This window comes from Macrosteles quadrilineatus, unplaced genomic scaffold (genome assembly GCF_028750875.1).
Source record: "Macrosteles quadrilineatus isolate MER2022 unplaced genomic scaffold, UCM_ALF_1.0 Scaffold_9__3_contigs__length_116548681, whole genome shotgun sequence".
Taxonomy (NCBI): domain Eukaryota; kingdom Metazoa; phylum Arthropoda; class Insecta; order Hemiptera; family Cicadellidae; genus Macrosteles; species Macrosteles quadrilineatus.
The window spans coordinates 99361898-99385714 of record NW_026542602.1 but is presented as its reverse complement, the minus strand read 5'-3'; the positions used below and the strand labels follow the sequence as shown (position 1 = coordinate 99385714).

Genomic DNA, 23817 nt, shown 5'->3' with positions numbered 1-23817 from the left:
TTCAATGTGAACCATTTACAAAGCTGTAACTTTAATGTACTCCACTTGTAAGAATGGATCATTCTTCCAACTTGGGTACCAATCCTTCTTAGCATCCCAGAACCTGACGAACCTCTGAAACAGAAAAGGATATTTATTAATCATTTTTAATCTTTTATAAGGACCTTTTCCGTAGTTTGCATCGGTATGACCAATAGCCAAGCTACTGTAGGATTATACTTTAAGAGTGTTTTCATCGAGCATAGAACATTTTATTTAACAAAACAAGTTAATTAGTGTAAAACCTTATGTGTTTTTTAGGTACTGGATTAAAAATTTCCTTATGAAATCTGGTAATTAAATGGCACTTACAAAGAATGAGGACGTAATAGTATATTTCATCACTAGGGCGTAAAGTGACTCTTTTCTACACAAGCTCAAGTTTAACGACCTTGAATACTCCTTCCTTGTAAAATGAGTGAGGGCGATGAACTAGTTTTTATCATATCACACCATTATTTGAGAAAAAGTTACAGAAGAAAAATACTTTTTATGTAAAGATAAGTACCCAAAGATACTTGGTTCTATTTGTTTTATTTTAACTAGTGGTCGTCCAGTGGTCAAAAACTCGAATAAAAATGTGTAATGTAGAGACTTTTCTATTTTCACCCCACACGGTAAATAAAATATGTGATTGGAATTTCTTCCATTTCTTTTTGCGAATTTCTTTAAAGGGAAGTAGCTATTACCGTAGGTCTCATGGTAAGACCTAGGACCGGGACCGATTAACTTTTTCATTTTGATGACCCCAGAGGCCAAAAACACCATTCGTTCAAATTTTTATTTATGTATATATATATATCTAAAAACTACAAAATGTGAAGTCAACAAATTATTTACTTATAAATTTATCTAAAATCTATAATCATGATACCATATGTATATTGTGAAGAATATTTTCAATGAAAAAGATTGTTCTAAAACTATTTAAATACTACCTACTGAGGTATGTTATTCTGTATGTGTGTTATTTTTACGTCGTCACAAAAAGTATTGTTCATAACCTGTACCAAAAGCTGTTTTCCTACGGTTGCTCCAATGTTCCCGTCCACGGCTTCGCCTCGTACGTGAAAATAACTCGCACGTGAAATTTGGTTTTCCTGTGTTAGGCATTGCCTCACACATGAAACTTGATCGTGCAACAGAAAATGCCACTTTCAGTCCTAGTAATGAAATATTCTATTGCTTTCATAGCTTTATATTCTCTGTTATGGTGTCTAGCCATTTTTTTGTGGTTTCCAACTCTTTTCTTTGCACCAATTTTACTTTCAAGCCAGATTTTTGCCACATTTCTTTCATCTTCTTTTTACATAGCAAAACCAGTTATGACACCATCGACTGTATCCTATGATCACAGACATGGAATCCTATTATTCTCCATTTCCTTATCTGTGCTAATATCTTTGTTTCTGTTACTGTATCTTCTGTATGTGGTTTTAAACACATATTAAAAAAAAATATATTTCTTATCTTCTTTAATTTCTTTCTTAGCTTTGACCTGAAAGAACGCCTGGTTTTAGTCAGTAACAAAGCTTCATCATCTCTCTCCATTCTTCAATCACCCTTCATTCACAGTCAACTCAAATATGCACTGAAGTTTCTGTGAATTGAACAAATTGAAATAAGATTGACTCATACTTACTTTTGGATCATCGTATTCCCATGGTTTGTTGGGAAACAATTGATCAGGAAAATCTCTGTAGCCTCCTGCATGAACCCCTAATGATATGTACGCCTAGACAAAGGAACAATGATTAGATCTAGGTATTCAATACAAAAAGTAGACAAAAACTAAAAGGTTACAAAAAGTCTAATTTATATATGGTTTTTTATTTACTATTCAACTAGCAGGGTTCCCTTTACTCCTGCTTAGCACCTGGATAAAAGAATAGTGATAATATGTCTGTACATTTCAATATAGGAAAACATTTATAGTAGAACCACTGATGTTATAATCAATGGTATCTCCAGAGAATTTGAAATCTGCTGTTTACTTGTATAAAATGTATAGCAGTTGTAATTCATAAATAGGAAAAAAGTAGTCTAGTATTTCCTCAGGTTTTTGGAGACCAATTAATGTTCATGTCCCAAGCCTTCACCTCAGTAATCCTCAGATATGGCACTGAGGTCTGGGCCCTCAGTGCTTGAAAGGCACGTCTTCCATGACTGGCATTCCCGCATTCAGCATCGAGGACTCTAGCTAGTCGCCTCTGCCTATCGCATGTTCTCCGAGCTTGCAGTCATGGTAATCAACAATGTCAACCCTGTCTTGCATCTCACGAGGGAGCGATAGGCAATCTACCACAGAAGACCTGAAGTAGGCAGAGAGACTGCTGCCAGAGAATAGCATGACTGCAGTTTACACCGATGGCAGCGTGAATATGGGAAGCTGAGTCTAGGGGACGTAGGACCGCAAGGCTCATTCATAGCATTTCAACCATGGATGGAATGGAACCATGGTGAAGTAGGATATTTCATGACCCAGTTTTTGTCTGGTCACAGGTACTTCTAGACCTTTTTTTACATAATGGGAAAGGCCGCCTGATCTAACTGTCTGTATTGACCCGGCATTGCAGACACAGCCAAGCACACCTTATTCTTTTGTAACAGGTGGTATGTCCACCGAGACTCTTTGATCTCTAAAATCAGCGTCGAAATCACTACCGACTACATCGTTTGAGCTATACTCCAGGGGGAGGGTACCTGGAACTGTATCAAGCAGTTCACTGAGGCCATACTTTGGGCTAAGTAGGTTGATCTTGATCGACCTTAGCCTTGGGTAGAAAATAAGAAGAAAAGTCCTAATGGCATAGTAAAAAAGGCCTAGCCCGAAGTAATGTGCTGACAGTTCTAGATAGTGTCCTAAGGGATGAGGGTTTTTTTTAGCCAGTACCGGTAGTCCAGGAATAACAATGAGCCTGCGGAAGTCCGGCCCTACTGAGAGGACATTGAGCCTCTCAGTGTGCATAAACACATTTTAACCTCCTCCCCACAAAAAAGTCATTTGTTTTTTGTACAATAAATGTTAGATTACTTGAAATAATTCCACCTTTTAGGATTGTCATTCTCATAAAATGTTATTTATGGCATCAAAAATAAAAGATAAGCTGAAAAAAAATTAATTAAAAAAGGATTTGTGCTCACCTCTTGTTTTAAAATCGGAAAAGATCCTGGAGAAAGTTCATCAATTTTTCGATTGTCCACAGAAAATGTAACTTTATCTGTTGGAAGTTGAAATAATATAGAACAATTTCAACAGAGTACAGTACAGCATAAATGAGAATTATAACTAAAGAAGTATAACTAAGACAAAACAGTCTAATGAGGTTCTCATAGAGTGTACCATAAGATATTGATTCTATCATAGTTTTTTATATTTTATGGGTAAATAAAAGTGGCTGTAGATTACATAATTTTCCCTTTGGTTTTGAATGAATTTAGTTAATGTAGAAAAAATTCAGATTTTAATCGTACCAGCAAAATTTATTGGTGACTCAATTGAACTAAGTTCTAATACTCATCCAAAAATGTGTAATTGAAAGAATTTATTGATTGGATTTATGCAAGAAATTAAGTTGAAGGGAGCAAACTTAATGCACACTGCTTCACCCTTTATTATAAATATTCTTCCCCAACAGGGCCACCATTTTAGCACTCAGTCCTTGATAACCCCGAAGCTAAAACATTCTACTTACTGAACTCACATTGCATTCATATTCAACTTGAAATATACACCCATAGGTACATGTCACAATCTCAAAGTAAATCAAATCAAACTTTATTGTAATAAAAACGGCTGTACACAGCATTGCTATAAAAACAGTTTACATTGTCACTTGTCAGTAGAGAATTATGATAATTTACATTCTTGGCCACTCTTACATTCTAACATAAAAGTAATGATAATGTAAAAAGTAAGTGATAAGAATAAGTTACCTGGCATCCACTCCATTTTGAAGGTATGAAAGCCTTGGTACCACGGACTGGAGCCCTTGATGTTGTTAAGGTTGACATCTTTGTTGGAATTACTCATGACCCCTGCAGACATCTGATTGGCCGAGACTCCTGTGTTTCCCGTGGACATTGCAATGATCACCTTCTCGTCCACTCTTGGGTTGACAGACTCCAACCACAGATCTGAGCAATCAACATGTGAATTGATATGATTTTTGACACGGTTACTTTTTTTTGTCCTACCTTCACGTGCAAAGGCGCTAGGATCTGTTAAGAACTGTTTTACAAATTACTTCAGACTAAGCCTAGAGGGTTGCGACATTATCACTTAGATGAAATCCATTGGTGCACCACACAATACCAGCTTGCTCCCCGACAAAAAAAGGTTGCTCACTATAGAATACTGAGGATCTTAAGATATAGCCAAAGTAAAAGAAAAAAAACCCTACAAAAACAGGATTGAGCCAATTTCCTTCTGATTACCACTATCATTATCCTCTTAGCTAAGCTGCAATAACTGAAAAATGAATTCAATCTGAAGATATTCTTAAATCATAACTAAATACAATGCTCACCTGGCACTAACCAATCCCCTTTAGGGAACTTGGCTCTGATCTCAACAATCCCGTAGCGAAAAGATAACGAGTTTTCTGTGTTGAGTCTAGCCGAATAGATGGGAGGAAGGATGGTGAATCCTTGAGCCGTTCGGTGACAGTAGTTTGATGCCAGATTGGAAAGAGTGCACCTGACAACAAAATCAACACAGTTGGTTCCTAGTGAAAATAGTATATACTCCGCCACAAGGCTGGAAGGTAGGTGTTCACAAGCCTTATAGTTCATATGAATACTGTACATTACCTGGTCTTGGGTGAATTGTGAACAATAATTTTTTTGACACTACCAGCAACAAATATATAGAGTAGGCTAAGCAAACCACCCCTTTATACGAGAACAATTACAACACTGTTTATTAAACACTATTTTTAACCAACCTAAAGTTAACCCTTTGAGTGCCATGCAACGATATATCGTTTTGCACAACACATCTGGAAAATACTTCACAACGATATGTCATCGTCGGTAGTCTTATCGAAAAATACATTGTAACAATATATCGGGCCGGCGATACTTTCCATCATGTGAGTTTTAATGGGCATATCGGTTGACTCGGTTATTATTTTAAAACAACGATGATTTCAATCGATCTCTCATATGATCGAGGCACAATATATCGTTCTATGGCACTTTTGGGATGAAAATTTATACTTTTACCGACAACAATTTGTTTCTTACAATTTGCTTACTTTGTAGTATGATAGAAACTATTCAAGATTCAATATCTTGTTTACAATTATAAAAACAGCAAATTTTTATCAATTTCTATCTGGGGTCATCACAATCTCCTCCCTGTAACAGGGTTTGGGAAAGTTAGTTATCTAGCAAGCTATCTTCTGTAAAAAGAAGTGTTATTTCAGGAACAAAACAATAGTTGTGTATCAAAGCAACAATTTTAGTGATATTTAAACAACAATCAGACTTGGTTGTTTCCCCAATAAAACCATAAACTGTAGTCAAATTATAATACAACAATCGATGTTAAGGTAGACTTAGTTTACTTGAAAACATCATTGGCAAGTATATTTTGAATATGATCAGTAAACAGACGGAAGGAACATGAACCATTATACAAACGGTTGCCAAAATTATAATGATTCTGGTTTGGACATAATGCTCTTATCTATCTATCTTATCTATCAACCTAGATGACTAGACACAAAAGATTCTCTTTCGAGAATATTCAAAATAAATAAATCACAAAGAAAAATGCTAGGGTTAAGAAATACAAATGAAAAATCATGTGTTGAGGTGAAACTGCCTTTTGTGAAAGGACGAAATGAATCTTTGACACTTTACTAAATACGGTTCAGGAGAAATTCTACTTATCTGGTTGAACTAGTTAACAACATCATATTGCAGGATCAATTATTCCAGAAGTGATTTTCATAGCAGACAAAGATTGAGATTTGTAAAATATTCCATGATTAATCTGCTAATTCTAGAGATTTTAAAAACTGAATTTCCCTTGATATGTGCATTATTATCCAACCAAATTGGTTGATTTGGGATAGGGTTTGTTGTTAAGCTGTTTTAAACAAAAATTCATAGAAAGATTGATTTGAGGGAACACAACATGGTACTGACATGACACTGTGATATAAGAAAATAATCACAATAGGATGGTAATTCAAATGTTAAATTGCAATAAAAAAATCATTTTGTCTCAGTAAAAGTGTCTTACAATTATGGGTAACAATTTAACTGCTATCCAAGATCATAGATGGGTAAACTAAAAAATAGGATGATAATCTAGTTAGTTAGCTAATAGTCATTTTTTTGAAACATTATGCATATTCATAATTGTGGATATTTATAGGGATGCATTGTGAATGCGATGCTCCCTGGTGTTGATTAACGTCCGCACTAGTGAGTACTACGACTATACGCAGTACTATCCTAATAATTAGACCAATTCGTTAATTACGAGGAAAAAATGTGGTTCGGATTCCACAATAAACTGTAGGTCCCTTAGTTGCCATTAGCTGTATGGGCTATTAATTAACAGCTGTCTAAGGAACATGTCGGCCTTAGTCACTAACAAGACTACAAGATCGCGCGACTCATCCTACACTCATCCTTCACTCATATTTGGGTTAAAATACACACATAGTGGCGTCCCCATCTTAAATAATTGATAATTGATAATTGATTGAATTGATAATTAAATCTGATGTTGTGCCACACTGCCACAGTGACAAATTCTAACATCAACAAAGTTGAGCCAGGGAGAAATTACATACTAATTCTAGAGGAAAATCCATTTACCCTGACAGAAATAGTTCTCCTCGCCTCACAAAGGAGTCATTGGCTTTATCCTCCAACAACGTAGGTTTGATGTAAAGTCGTCCTTGCTGCAACCAGGAATTCTCTGCATCCTGAGTAAAACTTGTGAACTCGTCCTCCTACCAGCAAACACAATACAGAGATTTGTAGGCTGCTGATCATAAACAAGTAGTAACTTGAACCAGTTTACTGTTTCAGTTATACTTGATAGTATTGGTGGAGTATAGTCTTTGATTCCTAGCAAGATTGTTACCAGACCCAGATGCTAGTATGTTATTGTGATATAAATTAATGATACTTTCTAACAAAAAGGTCAACGTTAGATAGTAGCAATACTAGAGTTTTAACAGTTCCCTTAAAAAAAAAGGTAAATATGTCACTGGCATAAATAAACACCAAAATAACAAAAATGTTTTCTTAAAAGATTTCATTGCACTATGTCCTATCATAGACAAAAATAATTAAATATAGACTGTCAGCCGTGCTACTGTTACCATGCCTTCTTGCGCACACCGCTTGGAGGGCCGTGTAGTTACGTAGCACGTACGCTGTAACTACATGGCGCTCCCAGCGGTGTGCACCACAACCTATGGTATCCGCAGCACAGCTGACGGTCTATATTTAATTCTTTTTGTCTATGGTCCTATGCTCTATTCTATTTACTATTTCTTAAAAGCTCACAGAAAATTGTCTTGGATCTTGGATTACCTACTAATCACCTCATAGTATTGACCAATGGAGAAATCAATATGCTAGTTGATGATTGACCAAGGTAAGATGTCACTGAACCTAAATTTATAATTATCATTGCTTTTGTTAGGTGTAAACTAATTCATTGCACACTTTTTATTCTTGAATGCTAGGTGAGTGTATAATGGAGGAGTGATGATCTATGTAACTTTGTTACCGACTTATAGTAGCAGCTGTTTCTTTACTGGGTCCAGTTTAGAATCCTCAAAAACCTTTTGATTGCCAAGCAGGTACTATAACCACTCAGCTACCTAACCATAGTGATGCACAGTCTATTAAGGTTTTGACAGTCAAGTCTGTTTTAGCCTTTTTGACAAGGGTTTCTTATAATCCTCCATTATGTTGGAAAATGTTTTGCTGACCAGCATTGCAAAATCAGCAAGGGAAGAATATTCTTTCCCCAGATGGTTTCTAACGAATTAGTGTATTCAAGTTTAGGTTCAAAGGGCGTCTCTAGCCAAGGAGAAGAGGGTATAACTTAATATAAATCAGTGACAGAACTGTTAACTAAATAATAAATAGCTTACCAAATATTTTCCTGCAATAGATATCTGGTGTGACCACCCATCCATGTTGTTAAACTTATGGTCCATCAACACATCTCCTGGGCATGTGTTTATCTTAACTCCACCCTTCGTTACAGAAGTCAACGCAGAATCACAGTTCTTGTTCGGTAGTGAAGGATTCCGGTCAGAGGGAATGTTGTATGGAGGATAAGGGTTTGGATTCATGGTTGACGTTGACTGGTCGGGTTGATATGGTTTCTGGTTGGGATTTGTTTGAGGAGTCTGGTTAGGCTGGTACGGGCTGAGGTTCTGGTTGGAATTTGTTAGCGGATTCTGGTTTGGTTGATATGGGTTGGGACTCTGATTAGGAATTGTCGGAGGATTTCGGTTGGGTTGATATGGATTGTAAGAGGATACTGGGGGTGGCCGGGTTACTGGTGGTTTAGGGCGTGGTTGTGGTTGGTATGGTTTCAGGCTTTGGTTTATATTGGTTTGAGGATTTTGGTTGGGTTGATACGGTTTGGAGTAATCAGGCGACAAAGATGGGGGTCGCATCACTGGTGATGTTGGGGGTGGTTGGGGTTGGTATGATCCACCTTGGTGGGGATCTCCCTCTGTGGAAAACATATTTAGTCAGTAAACCATTGATTTAACCTTCAGGGGAAATAATAATGTAAAAAACCAGGGGGGAAAGAGGGTCAATAGAAAAATATTGTTTGTAAACCATTAATTTGTGTTCATTATTTGGACCAGTTTAAATGTTACCTATAAAAAAAATCCACAGAGCAATAGCTTCTTTTGTGGATGTTAAAGAAATAAATTTCCATGCACAGTTTAAAATATTTCCATTACCGGTACAGTAATCAGTATTCAACTTGATGTTTACTTTTATCATCGCAAAGTACCTAATAATACAAACTGATACAAGGTGTCTGGTAGCTGAGTGGTATTGTGCTTGCCTTCAAATCTGAAAGTCAGTGGTACTATTCCAAGCAAGATTGACTCCAGACCCGGATGCCATTCATTGTGTTATCAATTGATTTGTCGCTCGCAAGACGAAGGGACGTAGGTACAGTGGCTAATCATATAAACTTACGCCACTTCCTCTTGCAAGCGTTAAATTATGCTATCTAACAAAAAGGTTGGTTTCAGCACAGAGAAGTAAGGTACAGAGGGAACTTGCATATTCGGACAATTGTGCACTTTTAACTCTAGTATGTTGTGTACGCGTACATACAAGCTAGGGGAAATATACTTGTGAAGAGCAAGGAAGAACCTGAGTGGGGAGCACTGTATAAGAGTTCCTATCGCTCAGCGCACAGGGTCTTCCTCATGTAAGCGTTGTAGTACATGAGGGCGAGAAGGTGGTTGGACTTTGCCCTAGACACCGGCGACAAGTGTTGGGCACCACTTAAGTGTACCATTGAATGTTTCCTCTGTACCTTTACTACTTCTCTGTGAAGTTAGACTGTAACAAGACCAGGGTTTGGACCGTTCCCATACAAAAAACACAAATAAATGCAACAGGCGTTGATATATACAAAAGAAAATAAAAGAGAAATAACTATAAGGCATCTTTCAAGGTGATCACACACAATTGAATTTACAAAAATAGATCTGTAATCAAGTATGGAATTGCTCAAATTAAGGGGGGTCTTTCAATCCATTTTTTCCTTGAATAAGAGTTGAAAAGAAAGGTAGTGAAATGGACAATATTGAGAAGTGGCGGGATGTCTTAGTAACTCTTCTGATCAAAATGATTGGTTAAACATCTTATTCATACTAAACTGCAATATTTTAATTTAATCTATTCTAGGGATGTCTGTTTTTAGTAAATTGTTAAACTAACGTTGATATCAGGAACCAAACAACATTTTTGGCACTTTGTTTCATTATAAGTTTTTGTCTCAATTACCCACAAGGCTAGATTAAAGCTCGCAGCTGGAATCCACGTAAATTGTTAAGAGGTAGCTGAATTACGCAAAAAATTGGCTTTGACCTTGAACAGAAATTAACCTACCGACAATCTCCAACACGCCCTTGACTGTGTTGTCAAAAGCTTGTTTCCCTATAGTAACTCTCATCCAGTAGAAGACTTTGTCTCCTTGGTTCAGGTGCAGATTTGGGTAATAATAACTCCAGTGTCCATCTCTTGTGCGTGTGACGTTGGCCACATAGTTCCCAGGACCCAACGTTCTGAACTCTTCATTCAGTTTTATGTTGAAAGCCAAAATTTTAATGTCTTCGCTATCCCCTGGACATACACATCATAAGTGAATAATCACTGGGTAGCTTTATGTCATAGAGTAGAGCTTTACTGAACTGTAGTTTGGTTCCAATGAATGGTTTGACTTTGACAATTCAGAGAAAAAAAGAGACATGGGTTACAGTAGCAACATAGGGTATTTAGAGTAAGAGTAATATTTAAAAAAAAGACGAATACAAAATATAGTTATAACAATTGCATGAAAAATAAATGTAAATCTTTGTAAGCGAAATTGAAACTTGTATCCCAAAAACATAATAAATGATCATATTGAAGAAAAATAATAAAACTTTTACTTCTGTTTAAGAATTAATTTTGTGTAACATATATGTTATAAAACAAAATAAATGGTAGTTTTGATGTTGATAAATGAACATACCTGTGATTGTAATGCTTAACCCTGTCGGGTAGTAGAATTGAAACTTGGTATCCTTTTCCAATAACTCTTTGAAACGCTGAGCTTCATCAAACCATCGGTTGGCAGAATCTTCTGTGAAAGATGTCTGAAATGCATTGGCTCTTGAAATAGTGAACTTAATATGCTGTCTTTGTTTGCTTGTCATTATACTTTCAAGCTCTAAATTATATAACATTTTTTAATTGCCCATCAAAACTAAAATAAAAATGCCGTTACAGTATCATTACTCGACTGTCAACCTGATGAAAATACTGGCCGACTATATGGATGTATTGTCAAATACAACTCATATACTTTAGTTGATTTGTGCTTACACAAATTATAAATTATGGCCAAGCATCCGAAACAATGGCTAGTACCTACATTCTTTTGCAAGTTCAACAACACGGTCATTTCTAGCATAAGTCTTGACAATTTTCATTCATTTGATAGGCTTTTGAAGCCGGGGAAATTTAGATAAACAATTGGGAAGACCGAGTTATGTATATTGTGGTGATGTGATGTATTTTATTGCAAATTGGGTGAAATATTTAATTGCCTGACTGTTGGGCTAGGGCCTGGAGGACCCTAGCATGTTGGAATTAAGAGCACGCTATCCTATGATACCCTCATAAAATTACAATTTCATTGGAAACGTTGTTGGGGTACCAGAGGGCGAAGATTTTTACCCAGACCAGAAGCAGGCCAAGCCAGCTTTGATTACTTATAATTCAACTAGAACATTGAACTATAGCTAATCTTCCAAACTAAATTGCTAAATATAGAGAAAAATTGAGACGATAATAAAGTTGGGCTGTTGCGTTCCCTAACCCCTTATTGAAAATATTTTGACACCTAAGGCATTTCCTGAATGATTTGTTATGCGAGGTAATCATAATTTTAGAATTACATTTCTGTGAATGGGGCGAAAGCCTGATGCCACTTCCCTTAAATTGTTAATCTATCAAACCCTTGGTTTGCTTGATGTGCCGAGACCCACTTGCACTGGCAAATACCAGGTTAAAAGAGGCCGCCCATGTCTTATGAAAAAATACATTTGACAGAATAAAAATCAAACTTAGGATGACTCACACTGTAGGTGGTGTTTATGTTGAACCTGTGATTCCAGCTGGTCCTCTGTGTCCCCGTACCTCCGCCTAGAGCCCCGTCCAGTGACGGGGGACTGTTGACAGTTCCAGGAGAAGGACGAGAGTATGTTGGTCGGGTGGGTTGAGCTACAACGGACCCCTGGGCGGAACCCACATCTGCAAACATTACCAGTTCACATAAAACATACAACAACTTACAAGGGTATAATAGAGCACAAAAGACCTGGGTTTTAAGGATTTTCATTATGAGGCCAACGTGGATGGCAAAGACTCCACTCTGGCACAAGAAACACTAACATATTTTCACTATACCCAACAATTAGTATAGTTTCACTGTCACTGACATTCAACAAACAAGGTTTGTGTTTCAGTTAGAGATGATTTATGTTCAAGGGGCTTAGGATTTAGTTGGGGACGAATTGGAGCAATAGGAAGTAATAGGAAATATGTCAGGCCATAGTATCTTTCCATCTTTCTTAAGTCAAAAGTTCTTAGTTAAAAATGCAGTTAAGAGTTAAATATTCAAATTTTTGTGTACATACATTATGAAGCGTTTTAATAGAAAGTGTTACTTGGTGATTATTTTGATCTTAACTCCCATATTTTGACTCTTACAGATATGTATAGTTAAAAACTACAGCCATAGGGTAAATAAAAGCATGGTTTTAAACAAATAAATTAACTCGGGGTGGGCGAGTAGTGATTTTTCTTTTTTTAGTCGTGTCAAGTTGAGTATATTTTGTGTTTTAGTTAGAAAAGATTCAGGTTCAAGGGGCCTCATCTTAGAGATTATATAAAGCAACAAACTATAGTTCAGCCACTTAAAAAGCGACCTTCTCCAGCATTTGTTTAGCATTAGCGCGCAGGTCGTTTTCTAGGCGGCCGAACTATAGTTCATAACAACCAAAGAATGTAAATACCATAGAATGTATCCACTAAGACTCAAAGTGTTGCTCTACTCACAGTTTATTGTCAAAACTCCTCTGACAGTAGCGTCAATCCCCTCAGATCCTAGCCTCACCCTCATTACATAGTATATCCGGTCCTCAGGCCCAGCCTGTTGATGGGGAAAGTCAAAGTTGTATAATCCCTCACTTCTGTAGCTCTTCGGGTTATAATGACCTCCGTCATTGGCTCGGAATTCCTCGTTTATTTTCACTCGTATATCCTCGATTCTGTTTATATTGGCATCTAAAAATGTACACAGGGTGTTTCTAAATAAACATAGAGGTTTTCACACCTTATGATATCCATACATTAGACAAAATAAATTTATACATAAAATGAAATACAAATTCTAGAAATTGGTTAAGCATCATTAGTGTTAGAGGGTATGCGGTTAGTTGAATTCCATATTCAACCTGACTTGATGCAGTTGTAATCTCTTTATAAAAGGTTCACAGAGAATAAAATGTACATGCGCCTCCTCGATTAGCCAAACAGGGTGCCAGTAGGAATTATGCTGCTGTACGGAATTATTCTAAGAGACCACAAATTTGTAATAACTCACCACAATGTGTAAACTAGAGGACTTTGAAACTTACCTGGTATTGTAATCATCAGTGTTGTGGGACTTGAGAATTGGAACCGCAGATTCTGAAGGTTATTTTTCAACAAGTCAGCTTGTCTAATCCAGTTATTGGAAGAGCTCTGTGAAAAACTACTCTGTAAAAAATTGAACCATCTTAGGAAAGAAACATAAATTTAAAATGTATTATTTTTTTAGAGTTTATGTCTAAATTGAAATGAAAATGAAATGAAATGAAATGAAATGAAACGAATGAAATGAATGCATTTAATTTCTATGTCAAATTTAACTTAAAAGCGGAGCTAACAGATTTCTCTGCTATACATAACCGCACCAGTAGTGCCAACCTTTTGTCTGCAAATTAGTAACCCAATTGTTGCATAAGCCATAAGGGAACCCTCTTCAATTTACTCTCTGAAAAAGTCCCATATTTGGACAAAATATTAGTGTTTTGTGACCTTTTATTTGTCCTTCCATCAGCCTCTGGACTCTAGCGTATATTTCTCAGGTAGGCTAGCTCAAATGTATCTCTTTTCAAAATAATTTGTAGCTAGCAGTAAGAAATTTACTCACGCCGGTAGCATTGATCGTGAACTGGTGATTCCAACTAAATGCACCTCTCATACCACCTCCGAGACCTTCACCTAGAGAAACGCTGTTTCCTCCCCCATAAGGAGGATTGTTTCCAGTATAAGATGGAGTGTTTCCCCCGCCAAAGGATGGATCCGGGATGACTGGTGCAGGCTTTGGACGAAATGGAATTTGATCTCCTCCACTGTGAGGGTTCCCCCCTGAGGAAAAATAAATTTTAAAATTTCCATAAAATATTTAACATAAAATACATTACTTGTTGAATCTCTCTCTAGTAGACGTTCACAAAGAAAGCTGGTTACAAGTAACACATTTTCATCGCTTGCTCCAAGCGCTTGAGAATTTTGTTGTGTACACACAACAAAAGCTTGCATTTCAAGCTAGTTTTTTGGTCTTCATCAAGTGATGAAGAATTATTTTTGCTTGAAAATGTTGAATTAAAAATTCGTAGAAGGATAGTCAATGTTCATGCAATTAACCATGGAAGAGGTAGGTTTGCGGAATACCACCATCTATTTAGTCAATTGACATTCGACTGTGAGGATTTTTCTTACACAGTATACGAGAATAGAGTTAACCACGTTTTGTTACATCCTCAAGAAACTCTATTAGCATGTAGTTTGAGTCTATTGTTTCAAATAGCCCCTCTTCTAAAGACTTGAGATATCAGTTCATCGACGTCCATACTGCACTGTTGTTTTGGAGACACTGACTGGTTCGGTCAACAAGAGCCGGAAAACAAGTACAAAACATTCTTGCGTGCTTGTCAGAACTTGTAGCAAGCGCTTGCTAGCCGGGGCAAGCTTTGTCCGTGAAGGCAAACGCTTGATACAATGTAGACTTTTCTCATGCCGGTTGTAACTTGCAAGCGCTTGCCAACAAGCACTTGTAACAAGCTTTTTTGTGAACGCTCCCTTACCCTAACACAACATGTTACCATTAACTTTTGGAGATTGTGGAAGACATCCAATGTAAACCAATTTTAGATTATAGTAAAAGTAATAGTTTTTTATTGTTTTATGACAAATAATAACATTGTATAGCATACATCAAAGATGTAAAATATAATAAATAAGTAAAGCCAAAGACACAAGATGATAAATAGAATACATAGCTAAAGTTATAAATACAGGACACCTATAGTGGGCCAACTATAGTATCCTATAGTAGGATTACAGGAAATTTATTTATCAAATCTATGAGTGAATGGAGTAAATAAAACTTTAAATTAATATAAATAAATAACTACACATCTAATAGCTAGTAAATGTATACTGTACCTAACTAAAATAATGACAATTTTTTTTTTAAATTGGAGCTCTACTAGTATCTCGTCAACCTCCTAGATCACCAGATTTGCCAACTCTCGCACCAGTCCAGTTTGAACGAACTGGAACCTTCCGGACTGTTGGGGCTCTCAGGTTTAGGGAGAGTGTTAATGGACCCGGCACCTACTTGAGAAGGGAGTTTCGCAAAAGCAGCTGCAAAGCAAAAATCTTCCTTTGCTCGACGCTCGTGTCCCATAACTGTAGAAAGCATTTCCTTGAATTGGCAAGAATAGGTATAGGGAAACCTTCCCTTCCCCCCCTCTCCTTTTTTCCTCTTTTCCTCAAGAGCAACTCTTTAAGGTACGACTTTTTTAAATTTTGACTCAAAATTTTTAATTTTCAATGAGTGAACATTTTGTGCTACCCCTCACCTCCACTGCATAAGGCCCAAAATTTTCAAAACTAACCATCATTATATAACAATAGCCCTTCATATCTAAACAGTTTGCCGCAAACTGATTTCAAATATCTAAAATTATAGTTAAAAAGTTAAGGGGGGTTCAAGTTACTTTTCAGTCACCCTTTATTCTCCCTCCATAAGTTGTTGATACATTAATAATTGATGCGGCATAAAAGGTGGACAAGTTCACAGTCAGTTTTTTTTTCAGTTGGCTTGATTAATACAATATACCATATAAATCAATAATTGACAATAGCACTCTTTGTCGATGGCTCAATTCCTTAACTTATGTCAAAGAATAAACTTAACTTACGCTCAATATCCAGCACTCCATTGACAATAATGTCGCTCGCCTCTTTTATAAAGTTGACTTTCAACCAATAATAGATCTTGTTGCCTTGTTGCACCTGAAGCTCCGGAACGTCATATATCCAGAGGCCGCCACGCTTGCTGCTGTTGGGAAGGTAATGGCCACCGTCGTTGCCTCGAAACTCCTCGTTCAGTTTGAGCCGAAAGTCCAGGATTCTCACATTTATGCTGTCAGCTGCAGAAAAACTTACCATAAAAACAAAAATGTCGATGCTGCGTATTTTAAAACACTACAATGAACACATACTATCCTACACTAAAGTGGACTTAAATTTAAAAGAATATTTTATTTAACAGTTCAATATTCTATTTCATGAGGCATTGGCTAACCTATGCTCATCGCGTCTTACCCCGCAGTCTGGTTTTGTCCTTGGCTGGCCTCACGTGTTGTACATTTTGTAAAGTAAATGTTTCTTTATGTGTGTACTATGTGTAAAGAATTTTTTAAATTTGACAACCGCAAGTACAGAGTAATTTATGTTTGACAAGAAGAAAAAGGATGGGGTTGAAAGCCCGAAACTAGTTATCCACTATAAACAATATAGGATTGATTTATGATGGGTCAGTAACCTTATTTATGTTATATTTTTGATCTCAAATCAAATCAAATCAAACATCATTTATTCCATGAATCAAAATATACAACAGTAATTCTAACAAAAATGGATCCTCCCCACATAGGCAGAGCCTGTGCGTAGGGAAAAGATCTAATATGTGTAATACCGGTACAATGTTTGTTTTTCATCATTGATAAAAATTAGCATTAGAGTATTTACCTTGCGTCTTTATGTGCAAAAGATCCTTTCAAATTTGTTGATTTATTGATGTCTCAGGCCAGGCCCCAAGAAATATTATTATCAAATTTTGTACAGCAATGTATGAGCCATACATTAAAAGAATGATGAAGATGAACCATCGTGAATGATGTCCATAGGCACTACCCACATTTACAATCATTAACATTAACACTAAAGTTTTACAGTCTTATGTGCGTCAAGCTGAGCCACCTGATTGATTGATTGATTGATTGTAAGAGGGTGGACTCATAGTCCAAGCACGTCAACCGACGCTTATTGTGCATCCCACTTGCCACTAACTGGGTAAGCCTATGCCTGTGTCCTTGACTAGGTGCAGGAGCTTTTGCCCAATGTTAGCGTCTGGTTCATCACCTGGCTGCTTTAGACCAAACAGAGCCCTTCTCCTAGCCCGTAGTCCATCGCAGTCCAGAATAATGTGTTTTGCAGTCTCATCGGACTGGTTACAAAGTTGACACTCCTGCTTGTCATTGACAATTCCTAGAGTGTGGAGATGTTGCCTGAAATGGCCGTGTCGAGTGATAAGAGCAAGTACCTGCTTCTGCCCTCTCCCCAGCTTTAGCAGCCAGCGAGTGAAGAGGGTGCTAGGTTCTGAGAGCAGTTTTTTGCCACCTGATCACTCTAGTGAATCACATTTAAGTGTAGATGAAGCACTCTACATTAGGTGGCTTTATTTATTGATTGACAATGGCTGAAGAACTAAAGACACAAGTTAGGAACCTATGTTTTCATATTACAGTTACGAAGAAAATTATAACCAATACCTGGTATTGAAATCCTCAACCCTTTTGGATTTAAAAATTGGAATATGGTGTCCTTCTCAAGTGTGTTCTTTAAACGTTTCAGGTTTTCTTCCCTAATGTATACAGACTCTTTAGAGTTACTATATATCTGCAACATATAAGACAATAGTACAATACTCCTTGCTAACAAGCCATGGTGCTATTGTTACTCAATTAAAGTTTTGTAACATCATAGATCAAAATTATATTTTCTTATTATTTATGAAGTAAAATAAAGTCATAGTCGGCCTTGGGTTGTGCAGGATCCTGTGAAAAAAATCAGAGCCCTTACTACAAAAATGTAGTAGTATCCTTACAATACTATACTAACTAACACCAATAAGTGTGTGTGAAGGACCAATAAGTCTTAGCTGTAGTAAAACAGCAGGCACGACCAATTTATCTTTCTTATCAATATATAATATACTTTCCGTTTTTCTTTTTTTTTCATAATTGATTTTTTGTATTTTGCACAAAGCGTGGGTTATAGCTGCGGGGCCCTGTGTGGTCGCAACCTCTCGCATGTACCTAAAGGCTGACTCTGAATAAAGCTATACCAGATAACGCACATTGATTTGGTATTTAACATAATATTTATTGGGGTTTTTATTTTACCTGCTGGGGAGAGGAATAAATTCTAAGATCATTTTTATCATAGGTGTTGGCAAAGGACCAATAAGTCTTAGCTGTAATAAAACAACAGGCACAGCTCATTTATATTTTTTATATCTCTATGCTTTTGTCATTTCAATGTTTTTATCAACCGTTGGTAACAATGGTTTAGGGATGATGTGAATGGTAAAAAAAAGTTTATAAAATTATAACAAAAAATTAACAAACCGATTTACTAGATAGACACAACACAGTAGTTCTCTTCAGATGGTACTTGAGGATGTCAAACCAGAAAGGATTTCTTAATCTATATTTGTATAGGCTATCCACTTTCAATAAACTACAGTACTTGAATGACTCACTGGTACAGGGGGTATGGCGAAGTAATGTTTCCAGCTATAACCTCCCCCACCATAGCTGGGGTATTTGTTGTTGTAAGCCTGCCTTCTTGTTCTACCATCATTGTGACTATACAGGAAGTGTGTTTGGTCTCTGTCATGGAAGTTCAAACCTGTAAGCAAAATCTGTTTGGTATTATCTTTTGACTATAGACACACTATTGTTAACTAGACAAAATATAGGTATTAAGGTGAGTTGGTGGTTTAGTCAATGAAGCGGCGAAGCGCTAGCACCACCGACTTCGGGTCCACAACAGCGATGTCATGGGTTCGGGTCCTGGTAACTGCCCCAACCATTTAGTACATATTACCCTTGCACTGTACCAGCTTACACCTTCCAACTCTAGAAACGCTCCACGCACACTGCACATGCCTCTGTGGCCCATGTGGACGGTAAAAAGCAAGGTAAACGAGGTCGCCAACCTCTTGTTGAAAAAACAAATTAGAATTTCACCTCCACGTCAAACTTTTGGTGGCGGAGAGAACGGGAATTTATCAGCGCCGTGGGGAGAACCAGGCACGAACAGAGGAACGCACCCGCACCTACCAGCTGTGGCTGGAGAGCTGGGAACAGGAGACACGGGGATGCTGAACCAGGCGATTGATACAGCAAGTCCAACCTTGGGTAATTCGGCGGTGCGAAGAGGTGGACTTCTACGGCCGGCCGCATACCTGATACAGCACGGCACGGCAAGGCGAGGCGAGACGTCTTTGCCTCACCTTGCCGTGCCCGATGGAGATTTGAGATGCATACGGCACGGCACGGCAAGGCGACTTGAGCACCCACATGGTCGATCCCATATGGTTTCAGTAAAGTGAGATACTGTGTGTTATGAGGTTGTTTGTACATTTTGTGACACTTTGTACTACACATTTTGTGAGAATGGATGAAGAAGACGCTGCTGCTATCGCTGCTATATGGTACCATTGACTGTTGTGTTTATATAGTCAATGATGGTACCTAATGAATGTAATGGATGATCTCCCTAACAGAGAATCGTGGGTGCATCCCATCAACCAAAAAAGGAACTTGAAACCATTCATTGCAGAATTAAGAGCAGATCCGGAAAAATCATAATTACTAATCGTTGGAAGTGAACACTGATTTTGACAGGGGCTGTCACTGCGCTGAACGTGGTGTCGATCCTCGCGCATGCGCACATCGTTTTGCCTCAAGCCTTTTGCCCGAAAGACGAAAATTGAAAAGGCAGAACAAAGCGCCGTACGGCGCTGTTTTGCCTTGCCTTGCCGTGTCCGATGATGTGTGCGGCACCCCCATTTGAAATAATAGAAATCTAGTCGCATAAGGTGCCTTAAGGCAAAATGTCGCACCGTGCCGTGCCGTGCTGCATCAGGTGTGCGCCCGGCCTACCTCACCCAATTCCTGACGGGTCACGGCTTTTTACGGTTGTACCTGTTCAGGATGGGCAAAGCCATGTCACCCGATTGCATATACTGCCCAGGCATTCCCGATGAGGTGGAACATAGCTTTTCCACTGCTAGCGTTGGGGAAGGCCCCGCCTGGAGGCTCAACAGTTAGTAGGACTGTTGTCAGTGAACACGGTCATACCGACACAGAAAACGTACTACTATAACCCAGAATGCCAACCGCATGGTAAAAAGCATTAAGCGTTTTGAGAGAGCTTTGCCTGTCAATCCATAGGCAGCGCCACCAGCGTTGCTATGCTGAGTGTATGGCAACGCTGGTGGCGCTCTCTACGGATTGACAGGCAAAGCTCTCTCAAAACGCTTAATGCTTTTTACCATGCGGTTGGCATTCTGGGTTATAGTAGTACGTTTTCTGTGATACCGATGATGACGGAGGGTGAGGACAATTGGACCTGTGTGTCACATTACATACAGGGTATTCTCCGTGCCAAGAAGCTCGACCTTGACCGGGATGTGGTGTAGGTCATAAAGAATCTAAATGCCAGAAATGGGCAGTGAGAGCCCTGAGGGCTTAAGGTCACATGTTGGCCTGACTTGAAGTAATGTGACAAACAATTCCAAAGCTGGATCCAACAGAGTAGAGGGGTTTTTTTTAGTGAGTAGTCTGATAAATTTAGGAGTCTCACACTACAGGCTGGCTACCTGTGTGCTTAAAAGCATTTTTCCTTCTCTCCCAAAAAAAAGTGAAGGACAACTTTAGGTCCAATTTGAAAACATTAAAAATCACTGACTTTAATCAGGATAAAATTGACAACATTGCCGATTTACATATACAAGCTAGTAAAGAAAAAATCATTGACAGATTGTTTGGTAGTTACTAGTTAAGTTATAGTATTGTGCTTGCCAAGTAATTAAAAGGTCCCCAACCCATGTTGAGAAAAGTCAGTATAGTACTGGATTTTATGGTGTGGAATTGAACTAAGCTGTCCTTGATCCAATTTATTAATTGCCTGTTAATAATAATGGTCCTGAGCTTGTCTAAACTAGTAACAAACACTGAGCTATAGATACAAACAACTGGAAGACTGCCTGGGGTGGGGATAGATTTTTTGTACTCAGAAATGAGAGATTTGCGAAACGTAGGCCACCATATTTGTACGGGATTAACTACATTGGAACTAGGGAATAGGGATTTTGTGATTGCTATAAAACCCTGAGCCAATAAGCAGGTTGATTCCCCAAGATTACCAACATAACAACAGTTTACAGCTTCTCAATTTTCTAAAAGATTTGCCGTCCTAGTGCTTGCTACCTTCAGTTGTATTTCTAACTACTTCTAGCTCAGTGGCACAGAGAGGCAGTGGTGTGGTAACGATGCTACACAGATAAACCAGACGTTACGGTTGTATAAGATTCAGGACAGTGGTGAACATTTGATGCTCATGGACCAACCCTTTTTGTTCTAATATCCGAGATATGTATATGCAATTTTGTTAATCACTTTGAAGAATCTACAGGTTTTGAGTATGTGACGAAAATATAGCTAAATAATAAGAGACTATATAATGTTACAAAATGAAATAAATTAAAATATATCCCCCTGACTTCTCACGAATTGACATTATGGTTTTAAAGTATCAATCTTACCATTACAACTAGCCTAATACAATACTACAAACACTACCTATCTAAACTAACCCCCCAAATTATTCTTGATCATGGATTTTAGTTACTAATGCAATTATAGAGTGCCAACCCTCATTCAGAAACCATTTAAACAAGGTGACAATGACGGGGATAGAGTACTTGACGTAGACACACCTTGACGTAGGTACAACTAGATGTAGATATACTAACTAGACGTGTAGGTACAACTAGACTCAGCAGATGCAACTTGAGACAACTTGATGCAGGCGCTAGCGTATCAGTAAGTTGTACAGTATTTTTTTTTACTTTACAACCTCTATCACCAAATTTTAAGGTACGACTTGACGCCTCTCGCCAAAACGGAGGAGATACAATTTGACGTCGATACAACTAGACGGAGGGAGACCCGGAGAACGGGAGAGACAACATCTACAGAATAACAGAATGGCACCTACATCTACCAACTATCTACATCTACAGAGACAACATCTGAAAAAGTCAGCCTAGTCATTTGCCAGACCTCAGACCTAACAGTCTACCTCACTATACTCCAAAATTTTGGTAGTTTTAAGGGGAAGATATTCCATCCCCTCCACCTCACCATAGCTTTGAAACAACAGCCGACAGCTGATAGATTTAACACAAAACACGTAGATTTAATATAAAAAGTGGTGGTGGAACCCAGGAATCCTACCCCTTAAACCGCCTAAATTTTGTGATCGAAGTATTACAACTGGACTAATAAACATCCTAATAGCATGAGTTCTAAACTTGAATCCCAGGTTGCAGCACATGTTAGCTTTACATACGTGTTTGTTGGGTTATTTTGCTTTTATAGTTGTAAGTGGAGCCTTATAGCTTTTGAAGCTCAGAAGGATTAATGAACCGATTGATTGAGGAGCTGATCTCGGGGAGGTTGGTCAAAGAATGTGTCTGGGTTTATCAGTTTAATGAACATATCAGTTTGTGTAATTCCCCGATGTAACTTCTTGGCACAACCCGGAAAATCACAGCCTTGATGTGTTAGATCACTAGCTCCTCCTTCCAACGTGAGTCAACAGTGACAGTGAATCACACAAGCTAGAGCTCACTCATCTCTACAGGTTTTAGCTACAGTTTTACTGTATTTTTCGTATTGCGGGAAAGACAAGCTATGTGTGAGGTCTTAAATAAAACCTATAATAAGTCTTCATTTGGATGATGCGTTTAGTCGAGATTAAATACAGTAGTAGTCGGTTTTGGGCCCAAAAAAAGTTGACTCATTTTGGCATTGCGGGAGGTATCCTAGTCACTGATCTAGTAGGGGTTTAGTGGGCTGGTTTTAACCAAGTGATTTCCCTAATAAACTTTACATTCTTTGATTTACTTACACTTAAAATGCTTAATGCACTTGAAATGCCTCGGCCGTAGGAAACCTGTAGACTAAGCAAACTTCGCTTTGCCTAATTAGATTTTCAATCAAACATTTCCTTGTAATTGTTAGACTTATTCCTTATTTAATAAATTACAATATGGTACAGGAATACTTTGGTTTGCTGTTATAGGGTGAGTTTTTCATTGAAATAGCTGAGTATGAAAGAAATTAAATTTACTAAATTAGATCAAATTGTAACCGTCTGTCAAACTGCAACAGTTTAGGTCTAATTGGATCCCTTAAGAATAACGTAGGATTTTAAAACTTACATTGTATGAAATTGTTGTCCGTAACCATTAGACGTACCATATCGCTTCAATAGTCTTCAACAAATTGGTTTTTAAGCTTTACAAAATATATTAGAAAGAAATTTTATGTTATAAGAGTAAGAAATGGAAAAACCTCGTTTTTACTCCATAAAGCCCCGTTCACAAAGTTCAATCATAATGGTTCACAAACTGTTTGAGTAAATGTTGGTTTTTACGTTTGTAAATAATAATTTTACAAAATGTAATCAAAATTGGATGATTTTACTATAGTTATTGTGCTAACAGACATTATACAGGTTGGCTGACAAGTAACTTACTCAATGGGGGATGTAAGTTACTTTTTATTTTAATCC

The 23817-nt window shown here is 37.7% G+C and overlaps 1 protein-coding gene across 1 annotated transcript in view; it reads right to left on the bottom strand.

The window, feature by feature from the left end:
- Window positions 1-23817, bottom strand: part of LOC129002508 (uncharacterized) — a 31079-nt gene continuing 7262 nt past the window's right edge. Inside the window, exons 2-17 of the mRNA XM_054430366.1 lie at window positions 18710-18858; window positions 17718-17844; window positions 16083-16313; window positions 14024-14241; window positions 13467-13587; window positions 12886-13113; window positions 11906-12078; window positions 10796-10919; window positions 10171-10404; window positions 8172-8764; window positions 6877-7013; window positions 4569-4738; window positions 3976-4176; window positions 3184-3260; window positions 1682-1774; window positions 1-114 (exon numbers count right to left, since the gene is read on the bottom strand). Of these exons, the coding sequence (XP_054286341.1) occupies window positions 16-114; window positions 1682-1774; window positions 3184-3260; window positions 3976-4176; window positions 4569-4738; window positions 6877-7013; window positions 8172-8764; window positions 10171-10404; window positions 10796-10919; window positions 11906-12078; window positions 12886-13113; window positions 13467-13587; window positions 14024-14241; window positions 16083-16313; window positions 17718-17844; window positions 18710-18858 (2975 nt within the window). The 3' untranslated portion in view covers window positions 1-15. The remainder of the gene's footprint in view (window positions 115-1681; window positions 1775-3183; window positions 3261-3975; window positions 4177-4568; window positions 4739-6876; window positions 7014-8171; window positions 8765-10170; window positions 10405-10795; window positions 10920-11905; window positions 12079-12885; window positions 13114-13466; window positions 13588-14023; window positions 14242-16082; window positions 16314-17717; window positions 17845-18709; window positions 18859-23817) is intronic.